Here is a 12,504-nt window from a genome sequence, read left to right as displayed (position 1 = left end):
CACACTAAATTACTAGTGTGGTGAATTAAGGATCTCTCAAAAGTACGACTTTTACCAATCTTTAGAAAATCGGACCGGTCATTTGTAAGATCAAGTTTTGATCTAGTAGTACAACTCTATGTTTTGATGATTACATGTTAACCTTTTGATATGAACAATTGTGGTACTCTAATGTGTTTTTCTGAGTGTGCTATTTACAGGCTCTGACCTCTATTCAATCTCACACAAATCAGAAGCACTGTGCTTAAAGAGTGACCCAAGCAATGCTTTCGCATTGACCATGTTCAACATGAACAGTGGAAAAGCTTCAGAAGTTCTGAAGCTACACAAACTCTGATGTGGACTCAGTCACTAGGAGCTCTGAAGATCCAGAAGTTCTGATAACCTAGAAACACTGAAGGTTCAGATGTTCTGATGGTGTAGAAGACTCTGAAGATACAGAAGCTGAATAGTGGAAACTCTGAAGTCCAGAAGCAAGAAACTCTGAAGACCATGTACTTCCCTCTGAGTTCAGAATCAGAAGATACAATGATCAGAGGATCTGTGCTTTCCCTCTGACTCTGATCAACCGGCTTCACAAGTTCCAACATGAAGCATTCCCCTGATCAGAAGTCTCCTAGGTTTTAAAGGTCATGTCACTATCCAAGTACAAAAGCAAACTGTACCATCCTGACGACCTACCTAACGTTCTCAGCCATAGCAGAAGCTGGAATTTCCAGAACTGCCCTCCAACGGTAGCATTTCCCATGCAACGTTCAACCCTAATCCTTGGAGTATAAAAGAGGCTGAAGACTGAAAGAAGTGGCTAGAAGCATTCACATACGCGCAAGACAAATTCAAATTCTTCTAAGCTTTCTTTCATCCTGAATTTCATTGTGTTTACTATAAGCTTTTTAGAAGCACTTTCTTTGTAAACAAGAACTTCATATACAGTTGTATAGTTTTCCTTTAGGAGATCAAGGTTGATCGGATCCTAGAGAAGACTAAGAGAGTGAATCTTAGTGTGAGCTAAGTCAGTGTAATTGTTAGTCACTTGTAGGTTTCAAGTGCAGTTGTAACTCTTACCTGATTAGTGGATTGCCTTCATTCTAAGAAGGAAGAAATCACCTTAACGGGTGGACTGGAGTAGCTTGAGTGATTTATCAAGTGAACCAGGATAAAAATCCTTGTGTGCTTTTCTATCTCTTATTCTTAGCACTTAAGTTCTCGAAAGATTTGTCAAAATCTTTAAGGTGGAAGTTTTATCTTGAAAACGTTATTCAAACCCCCCCCCTTTCTACCGTTTTTCATACCTTCAATTGGTATCAGAGCGCAAGTTCTGATTACCACACCTAACAGTGTTCAGTGATCCGGGCCGGTGTGAAAAACAATGGCAGCCACCACCAGTGAAACTCAAAGAGATGGTTACAATGCAAAGCCTCCTATGTTCGACGGTCAAAGGTTCGAATATTGGAAAGATAGACTGGAAAGTTTCTTTCTGGGTTTCGATGCAGATCTCTGGGATATTATTGTGGATGGCTACGAGCGTCCAGTTGATGCAGATGGCAAGAAGATCCAAAGGTCAGAGATGACTGCAGATCAAAAGAAGCTGTACTCACAACATCACAAAGCAAGAGCAATTCTTCTAAGTGCTATTTCTTATGAAGAGTACCAGAAGATTACAGATCGTGAGTTTGCAAAAGGCATTTTTGAATCTCTGAAGATGTCTCATGAAGGAAACAAGAAAGTCAAAGAATCAAAAGCATTGTCTTTGATCCAAAAGTATGAATCCTTCATCATGGAGCCAAATGAGTCCATTGAAGAAATGTTCTCCAGATTTCAGTTGCTTGTAGCTGGCATACGACCTCTCAACAAGAGCTACACAACAAAAGATCATGTCATAAGGGTCATCAGGTGTCTTCCTGAAAGTTGGATGCCCTTGGTGACTTCAATAGAGCTCACGAGAGATGTTGAGCGTATGAGTTTAGAAGAACTCATCAGCATACTTAAGTGCCATGAGCTGAAGCGCTCTGAGATGCAAGATCTGAGGAAAAAGTCTATAGCCCTGAAATCCAAATCTGAAAAGGCTAAGGCTGAGAAGTCAAAAGCTCTTCAAGCTGAAGAAGAAGAATCTGAAGAAGCATCAGAAGATTCTGATGAAGACGAGCTGACTCTGATCTCCAAAAGACTCAACCGAATCTGGAAGCACAGGCAGAGCAAGTACAAAGGCTCTGGAAAGGCAAAAGGAAAGTCTGAATCCTCAGGCCAGAAGAAGTCATCAATTAAGGAAGTCACATGCTTTGAGTGCAAAGAATCAGGGCACTACAAAAGTGACTGTCCAAAGTTGAAGAAGGATAAGAAGCCAAAGAAGCACTTCAAGACAAAGAAAAGTCTGATGGTGACATTTGATGAATCAGAGTCAGAGGATGTTGACTCTGATGGTGAAGTCCAAGGACTCATGGCTATTGTCAAAGACAAAGGAGCAAAGTCAAAGGAAGCTGTTGACTCTGACTCAGAATCAGAAGGAGATCCTAACTCAGACGATGAAAATGAGGTATTCGCTTCTTTCTCTACCTCTGAACTGAAACATGCCTTGTCTGATATCATGGATAAGTATAACTCTTTATTGTCTAAGCATAAGAAGTTGAAAAAGAACTTATCTGCTGTTTCTCAAACTCCTTCTGAACATGAAAAGGTTATTTCTGATTTAAAAAATGATAATCATGCCTTGATCAATTCTAACTCTGTGCTTAAGAACCAGATTGCTAAGTTAGAAGAAATAGTTGCTTGTAATGCCTCTGATTGTAGAAATGAATCTAAGTATGAAAAGTCTTTTCAAAGATTCGTGGCTAAAAGCGTAGATAGAAGCTTAATGGCTTCAATGATCTATGGCGTAAGCAGAAATGGAATGCATGGCATTGGCTACTCTAAACCAATTAGAAATGAGCCCTCTGTGTCTAAAGCTAAATCTTTGTATGAATGCTTTGTTCCCTCTGGTACCATATTGCCTGACCCTTTACCTGCTAAAGTTGCTAAAACTCCTCTTCTGTAAGACCCGGTTTTAGGGCATACTATTTTATTAATAATATTAAATAATATTCTGTGAATTGCTTGTGCTATATGTGATATTAAGCCTTTTAAAAAGGTGATTAATTGTTAGAAGCAATATTAAGTCTTAGAAACCTCTAGACGTAGATGAGCGCGACGATACGAGCATTTTGACAGTAATATTGCTAGGGTTCTGCGACGGCGACTTTTAGGTCAAAATCGACTCGACAGGAGCGATAAGTTGGCAAATCGAGTCGACGAGGACGATTTCGTGGGCCACACCTTATGGGGAGGTGCTGGGCATGATTTTAAAAATATTCCATGAGGGAATATTCCTTTCCCCTATTTTTTGAGAGTTTTATTTAAATAAAATGGGTTTTTATTTAAATAAAATGTATTTAATTATTTTAAAACCTATGATTTATTAAATAAACATTTTCAAAATTATTTTCTGGAACATTTAAGAGGGCTGGTCGAATATTTGGAGGGAGGAAGGAGAAAAAGATTTTAGAATTTCAAATTAGGGTTTTTATGGTGCATTAAGAGGGGATTTTTGTGATTAATGCACCTAATCACCTAAAAACGGCCTTGTTTTGTGTTTGATGGTTTTATTGAGTGAAAATCTGCTCATATTTGCAAGAGGTGGGCGGCCAAGCTTGGAGAAGGAGGAGGGAATGGTTTTCCACTTAATTGCTAGTCTTTATGGAGGAGAAAATCAAGGGTTTGATTCCTTTGACTCTCATTAAGTGGGAGAGCTTGAGTGAGAGTTTTCAAATCTTTAAAGGGCCTTGACAAATCTGATTTAAAGAATTAAGGATTTAATTTTGAGCCTTAAAGAGTTTTGGTTTTAATGGAAATTAAATGGAGGATTAAAGGATGGTTTTAAAGGGAGTTATGGACTAGAAATAAATTGCAAAGAGGCCCTTGGTTTGACCAAGCTTGTGGCCGAAATTTTCAAGCATTTTGGAGGGAAAAATGCATTCAATCACCCCTTCAATGCTTTGTTCCCAAACCTCTAGTATAAATAGACCCTCTCCCCCTCTCATTTCTTCACACCAAGCTCATTTGCTCTCACTTCTCTCTAGCCGTGAGCTTCCTTTCCCTCTCTTGTCTTTCTTTTATTTTTTTTCTTGTTGAGTTCCTAAGCCTTGAGCAAGGCCATTCTCCATATGCTCTGTGGTTGCAGCTTAAGCTGATCTGCCAAAAACCAGAAGAGAATGATCTTGATCGAGTTGCTTAGGAATGTTTATGTTTTGGGGGTTTTTCTTAAGAAAATTCATGATGTTCTTAAAATGTTCTTATGATCTTCAAACAATTATTTTAGAAAAGAGGTTTTGATCTTGGGAGGATTGAATCTATGCGAAACTTGTGTTTTTCTTCGAAAGTTCTTCAAGTGTTCTTACGATCTTCAAGCAAAATGTTTTAGAAAAGTATGTTTGATCTTATGAAAGAAATGATTTTGGGATTTTCAAGGTTTTTTGGGGGGGGATTTCGTGATCAGCAAGGGGATATGCTTATGATTGATTCGATTGTCCGATTAGTAACGTTACTCTGCCCGTTCGTTGGTAGGAAATTTCCAAGTGTAGATCTAGCTTCAAGGAGCAACCCCAGACTTTTAGGAAAGCGTACCTTTGAGGTAAGGGCACTTCGGCCTCGGCCTAGATAAATTGTTTGTGATTGTGATTGTTAGCAAGCATGATCCTAGATATGCTATATGATGATGCAATAAATGCTAGCTAGTGTTATTATGAACATGCCTATATGCCTAGGGTGTTAGCTATATTTATTGCTATGCATGCAAGTTATTATGCAATGATATGTTGTTCATAAGAGATGAACGTGATGGGCTTAGGGCCTAGTGATGATGACTGACTTGCATGGCATGCATTGTGGACCAAGTGACCTGAATTGGGCTTGGTTGGCCACAGCTAGTGACCTGGATTGGGCTAGTTGATGGTGACGTTCAGGGGATGGACCTGAACAAAGGACGAACGTGAAACGACAGTGCGTTGGAGAGGTCCAACCCCGATCATCAAGCTGTTGGGCAGCGGTGCTTTGGAGATGTCCAACCCCGATCGTGGAGTCGTGTTCGTCCTGCCTTTCCATGAGGGATTGGCTTATGGATATCCAAAGCGTCTGCATGCATGTGCACGAGCATTGACTAACAATAAACTATGAGATAGTTCCCTATACTTGTGAAACTTAGAATTATGAGATAGTTCCCTATACTTGTGAACCTTAGAACTTAATATAGTTCCCATATTTGTGAATGTTAGCTTAGTGAAGAACTTGTGATTGATAGGGTAGTATACCCTACTTATGATATGTGTGTGTTAGAAGTTGACCCATGCTTGTTTGCTTGTTTGCTGTTTGTTGTTTGGGGCGCTTAACGCCTAGACAACAAGCATGCGTGTGATCAGTCGAGATGCGACCCTATATCTGCTTGTTGTGGACGGCGGCAAGGCTCGAGACATCGACCGCGCAACTGATGGTTCAGCTATGGGATTGGCGAGAGCAAAGGATGCGAGACGATATGATGCGAGCGTTGGAGGAGGCCTTAGAGGGCACGCGGCCTATGAGTCGGGTATTGAGTGTGATAATTGAGTCTGTACTTGGGGGTGAGCTGAGTTTGTTTATAGGGTTCGAACCTAACCTAGAGACCTTCTTGTTGTGTTGGCTCGGGAGCGGTCGAACACTAGTTTAATCATTATGTTTTAATTTGAAAGAATCATTGTACGCTTCCAAAGCTTTTATTAATAAAATGAATTATTCAGTTTATTTCTCAAGTTACTACTTTTTATTTGTAAGCAATGTTATCGAAAAGTTTTATTCCAACGAAAATTTATACACGTTTTTGGAAAAAGGTTACTAAAGTGACCCTCGAGAAATCGGGGCGTTACATTGTGGTATCAGAGCTTTGGTTGAGAAAACCAGAGCTTTGGGTTAGTGGTCCCTAGGAGTTGAGTCCATGAGAGTTGGGTAGAACTTGTTTGCTAAGATGGTTGATTGACTTGTTTGATTGTCTGGAGCGTCATTGCTGTGATGCTCAACCCTTGGAGTCCTTAGACTCTAAGTGAAGTTTGAATTTGGATGGTAAACTTGTGCAGGTTGAAAGATGCCTCCACGACAAGACCCATCTAACGAACAATTGGCTCAAGCCATGGCTCAGCTGGCCCAAGTGGTGGCCCAGCAAGCTGCTGCAACTGCCGCCACCAATGCTGCTCAAGCTCAGCGAGAGGCTGAAGAGCATACTCGGAGGGCTCAGCAACAAGCTCGGGAGCTAGCTCAGGCTCAGACTAGAGGGTTGAATGACTTCAAACGCCAAGACCCGCCGAGGTTCAGTGGTGAGTCGGATCCGGAAAAGGCTGACATTTGGATCCAGGAACTTGAGAAAATCTTTGGAGTGCTGCAGACCCCTGATGACACTAAGGTGGTGCTAGCTACGTACATGCTGCTGGGTGACGCCGAGTACTGGTGGAGGAGCGCCAGGCAGATATTGGAAGCAAGCAACACGGTGGTCACTTGGGATACCTTCAAGAGGGCATTCCTTGACAAGTACTTCCCTGAGACTGCAAGGGAAGAGAAAGAAACCCAATTCCTGAAGCTCCACCAAGGAAGCATGTATGTTGGAGAATATGCCGCCACGATGGAGGCACTGTCAAAACATTTCCGATTCTTTCAGCTGCAGGTGGACGAGCCCTATCTGTGCAACCGTTTTATGATGGGGCTACGCTACGACCTTGAGGAAGCTGTTAGACCTCTGGGCATTCGGCAATTCCAAGTGCTAGTCGAGAAGGCCCGAGAAGTTGAGGCTATGAAGAACCGCCGAGGAAGTAGGCAAGGAAGGGGTGGACCAATCAGGCCAAGCCATCAAGATTATGAGGGGCATGGTAAAGGGAAACAACCTCAGAAGAAGCCTTATGACTACCAGCGAGGCAACAATCGAGTTATGGGTCAGAACACACCCAATGAGACAACCTATGAAGGTCAAGGTAACCAAGCCCAAGGAAAGGACGTGACTTTCTTCAAGTGCGGAAAAGTGGGTCATTATGCTAATGTCTGCAAGGATGACCCTAGGGTGTGCTTTAACTGCAATAAGCCAGGACACGTGGCAAGGGATTGCAAGGCACCAAAGGTTGAAGCGGGAGCAACCTTGAATGCGGCAGGAGGAAGGCGTTCGGTAACAGCAGGACGAGTGTACACCCTGAACGCTGACGAAGTTGAGAACACCAGGGAGCTAGCTCGGGAATAGGCTAGTTCTGTTAGTGACCTTGTCACCGCTTTGTTTTGAACTTGAGGCTTTGCCTTTTTTTTTGGAATTGTATTCCACTTATCTATGTTGTAGCGGTCGCCGCTACCTTTTGTTTTAACTTCTGAAACAAGATGTAACCTCTTGATGATATTCAATAAGAGATTTCCTTGCAACCCAAGTCTTCGCTAGAAGGTTGCTTAGCTATGATGTATGTGATTTGTCGTGTTGGAGACTCATTCTTGAGTCAAAGGGTGACCAAGTCACTGTCTTCCCTATGTTTTTGTGGTGTTTTGTGTGATTGTGTTTCACTCTCGATTATCATCACTTAGCAAAGATGGTGGATGGAACCATCAGCTAAGAAAGGATGGCGGATGGAGCCAATGATCGGGGTGCATCGATCGGGATGGTGGATGGAACCGTCAGATCGATGAGATGATGGATGGAACCATCAATTGAGCAGGAATGGTGGATGGAACCATTGGTCAGACCGAGATGGTGGATGGAACCATCAGGAAAACGGGATTGGTGGATGGAACCAACGATCACATAAGGTGGATGGAACCATGGATCGGACAAACTAGATGGTGGATGGAACCGTCGAATGGACTAGGTGGATGGAACCACTGAACGAGTGAATTGGTGGATGGAACCTTTGAGCTCGATGTCCGAAAAGTTTGTTTTCCCGTGTCTGAGCAGTTGATGTTGCATCCGGATCACCTGGACGGGACGCCGGCCAGCGTGTACCGGCGTGAGCATAACACCTGTTTGACTTAAACTTTTATTGTTTTAGTGTGACTGCAATGAGGCAGTCTGGGTTGTGTTCTTACGGGAGAGTTTCGTAAGGTTCTATGTAACACCCCGATTTCGGTGGCGTCACTTTAGTAACCAAAAGTAAACTTAATGCGGAAAAACGTGAAATATTTTTTTTTCGATAATAACTAAGACAAGACTGAATTAAATAAAACCCAACAATAACAATAATCAGAACTAATATACAATATATAAACAGCCCCCGCTGTAGTAGTAACCTCGTCACGAGTAAACCTCCAGTGACGGAAAGAAAAGTGTAACGCCCGAAGGCAAAAGGTACAATCCACAAGAAAGGTCAAGTGTCCGCAACACCATCCCTCAAAACTGAGAATAAGCTGGCCCATCGGCCTGAAGCAAGACCTCCTAAGTCCAACCAACTCTCTGTGATTCCCGTAAAGAAACCACACAAAAAGTTATAGGTGGGAAACTACCCTGTCCCCAAAGAAAACAAATGATGTTCAGAGCTAAGACTCTACTCCTACACTAATCCCATCTCGAGGAGCTCACACCAGCACTAAAACCTACATGCTAGCATGATCGTCGCCCGAATCTGAATTCAGAATGACCTAGTCTAAGTACACCATCCGTCCTCCTCTCGCTACCGCGATGCGCTCCTGTTCCAGCATCTCAACTCTAGTTCCCCCCGAAGGGTGAACCATCATGATCTAGACCGTCGTGGACATCTGACAAAGGGCGTTTGTTCGCCAAAGCACACACAGAAGACGCGAGGGTCAACTCCAAAGAATTACGTAAATAATAAATCCAATAGATACAGATAGATATAGCTACTTAGGCTTATAAGTTAGAGATAGCATCCTAGGGTTGTACAGTTCACAATGAATATAAAAGACGATAATAACAATTAACATGCATCAGATAAGATTAACAATTATCAATCACACACAGCAACTAAGTCAGTATGCATGTTGCATGAAATGCAAATGACGGTTAACCCAGTTAACCAAATGCATTCCGGAAACGGATGGACATCAACGGATCAGCCCTAACACCAGCCACGGTGGGACCATTTCGGCCCGCGTGCCTCTTACACCACACAAAGGTAGCCAGATCAGCTGTAAACCCGAAGGTCTGCCATTTCGGTCTGCTACAAGAGTCGTCTACAAACGCTCTTACACGGCATTCCGGGTCTTATGACCATTTTGGAAACCGACGAGGTCCAGAGTACGTCCTGTGTTAATACCTCATTAATGTTGCATGAATGCAGGATGATTAGTCAAACAACGTCTCCGAATCTCACTCGACACGTCGCCACGTGTTCTAGCTAAATTAATGTCTCTAAAAGCTTACCCTAAGGTAAAGTCGATTCTGCGACAAAAGACACACTTCACAACAACACATTATCTCGTGATGATCTCCAAATCATCCGACTCATCTCCATCCGATGGTCAAAACTGCTCAACGAGCAAAGAGTATCAACATACTCGGAAACTACCGGTTTCCCGGACTTATCCCCAGGATAGCCCCACAACACAACTGCTCCCAGAGCACAAGAGTATCAACATACTCAAAAACTTACTAGTTTTCTCAGCTCTTGGACTCGACGACACTTCTCTTTTTCAAAACTTAATGTTCAAGCCCTAAACTTTCGTCTGAGTCTTTTATCATTACATTAAGGGTTTTGAGGTTGTTTAATACATTATGGAGGTTCATTATGCAATTGTTTAAGTTTCGTCTCTAATCCTATTAGTTTCAAAGTTCTCATAATTCCAATGATTCCCTGGAGAAGGTCTCAAAACAAAAGGTCCATCATCACCCAAGTAATGGCCCGAGAAGTTCCCAGGTAAGCTGGCCGGGCACAATGCCTCATTAAAAGCCCTTCTTGCCTTAGACAGAACAACCCAAGTTCTTACGTGACTTCAAATGGGGTGTTTCCAATATCATTTTCAAACTCATTTTCCTTTGAGAAGGTCTTGATCCATAAAACAATAATAGGGTACGAACCTCGGTCCGTCCCATCAAACTTCCCAAAATCCCAAAATAAAATCGGCATGACATGCCCGTTATCCTCACTCTAAAGCATAACAGATATATGTGTAATAGCATAGTTAAGTTAGCACAATTCAACAATCATAGCTCATATATCAACACATCCTAAGTTAACCACATAACACTTAGCATATAGAGCAGATATCACACATCCTAAATTAACCATTTAGCACATAGCATGTAAGTCAATCTCAAAAACAATCAATAGATGAATACTCATCATTGTCAGCCGAAGCCTCAGAAAACATTTTCCAGTCAAACACAAACAAGTGCATAAACAATAAATCAAGTCGAATTCGTCGACACCTAAAGCATTAGCTAATAGTTCAGTGAGTAGCCCTCACCTGTAGATTCTCCAGGGTTCTCTTCAAACGCTCCTTCACAATCCTCTTTTCCTGCTCCAAGTGTTCCTCCAAACGAATCTTTGAGCAAACGAAGCGAAGGTCAATCAAAACAAGTCAATTCGGTCAATACAATACTAACTAGCGTTTAGACAAAGCTTAAGAAGCTTCAGAGTACAATATTTAAGCATGAATAGACGACAGAACCTCGTTCGCTAAAACGAGCATAACTCGAGCTACAGAACTCGGAATGGCACGAAACCAGCGCCAAAATTTCGACAATCGAAAGAGCTACGCAATGGCTCAGGTCATAGAGACCCAAAAATTATTTTTGGACACGGTACCCTAAGCAATAGGTTTCGGCCACTATGAAAAATAGGGTTTCCGAACTTTTTCTTTGATCTTAATCGATTCCTAGGTATTCTTAGGCGATATCTAGGACAAGGAAACTCTCAGAAAAATTATCGAATCGAAAACTGTCGCAGGGGTATTTTGGTCATTATTTTCAGCTCAGAATTTCAAAATCAGAGTTTCGAAAAAAAAATTAGATGGGGTTGATACTAACGACGATTATGACGACTAATCTTACTAACGCTAAGCTCAGTCGAGAGTTTTAAGCCCAAAGGTTGGAACTTTAGCCAAAAATGGGTATTATGAGCAGAATTGAAACTCGGCAGCAATTCGGCGAGAATCAGCAAAATGAAATCCGCTAAACATGCTCAGGGGCACGCATGGAATAAGTTTAGAAAGAAAGATGAAGTCATTTGGATAGTTTTGCAAAAAGCTCAAAACTTAGAGCACAGAAAAGCATAGAGAAAAGCTATGGAAACGACGATCAGAGGTAAGGATTAGCGACTATACCTCGATACCTTCAAGTAGCAACTGTTGAATCAACGATCAAGCAAGAAATGAAGAAAAGCTCTCCTCCTCCCTCTTCTCTCCAAGCCGCGGATTGTGTGTGTGTGTTTATGAGGTTTTTGTTTCAAGCTTCACATATTTATAGGGAATGAAAAGGAAGATATTTATTAAGGATAGGATAAGTATGAATAGATATTTATCAAGATTGGATAAGTATGAACAGATATTTATCAAATATTGGATAAGGTTGAATAGATATTTATCAAAGATTGGATAAGAATGAATAGATATTTTGTAAACCGGTACAGTTTTATTTAGATATCGGAGGATTTAACTCATAGAGTTAAAATAAAAATATAAAAGCGATCCCGATTTCTTCCTACTGATTCCAACGTATTTTAGACACGATATTCTCCCCGCTGAATCTTCTAATTCTTCAAAGAAATATCGGTATGATTTTTGGTTTTCGAGGCTTGTTTTTAATGCTATATATAGAGGTTGGAAAACGCGGGAAAATGAAAGTTTCGCGAACCTGATTTTTCCGGCTTCATTCTCCATGAATTCTAAGATAGGTTTTGGCGAAAGAATTCCAAAACTAAAAAGAGGTTCCCTTGTATTTTAGGCGACTAATGCAAAGTCGGTGTAAAACTATTTTGCCCGATAAGTTACTTTTTGCATCGAATGTCGGAATAGAAAACTTTCTTCTGAAGAAAGATTGAAATCATCAAGAGAAATGGGTGTACGCGTGTGGAATCTTCATTTGATGTTCTGAATAGAAAAAGTCTTCATTGTCGGGTGATTCTAGGGTTTTGAAATACCAGGGTTTCGGTTTCGGCAAACTTCCGATGATTGGAATCGGACGTTCGTAGATCCTAGAGTTTCGCCTCGAAACGATTGTGATATATGGAAAAAGAGAAGTTCTAACATTTCTCTGAAGATTTTTGGAATAAATTCCTACAGTGTTCCAAGGGTGGAAGATTTTTAGAAATTTATTCTTATAGTGTTCCAAGGGTGGAAGATTAGTCTTTTCCTGAACTTTCTCCTTCATAAATTTATTTCACTAAATAAACTCTTGTTCAGGTTTCTCTTCACAATACGTCAAACCTAATCGTAAATGGAAATCTCTCCCACTTATTCTAAGCTTAAAAACTTGGGTCTTACATTCTACGACGAGTGTCTAGGCTATAGACAGTGTAATGTGAGTAACTC

General features: G+C 41.3%; 1 protein-coding gene across 1 annotated transcript; it reads left to right on the top strand.

Annotated features, from left to right (window-relative positions):
* The first annotated feature begins 6,142 nt into the window (after positions 1–6,142).
* Positions 6,143–7,279, top strand: LOC130725211 (uncharacterized). Its single transcript, XM_057576458.1, has one exon. It carries the CDS (start codon positions 6,143–6,145, stop codon positions 7,277–7,279), a length of 1,137 nt encoding a protein of 378 aa, XP_057432441.1.
* Positions 7,280–12,504: the final 5,225 nt, after the last annotated feature.

The sequence above is a fragment of the Lotus japonicus genome, chromosome 6 (genome assembly GCF_012489685.1).
Source record: "Lotus japonicus ecotype B-129 chromosome 6, LjGifu_v1.2".
Classification (NCBI taxonomy): domain Eukaryota; kingdom Viridiplantae; phylum Streptophyta; class Magnoliopsida; order Fabales; family Fabaceae; genus Lotus; species Lotus japonicus.
The sequence above is the reverse complement of the archived record's forward strand: the minus strand, read 5'-3'. Positions and strand labels throughout refer to the sequence as shown.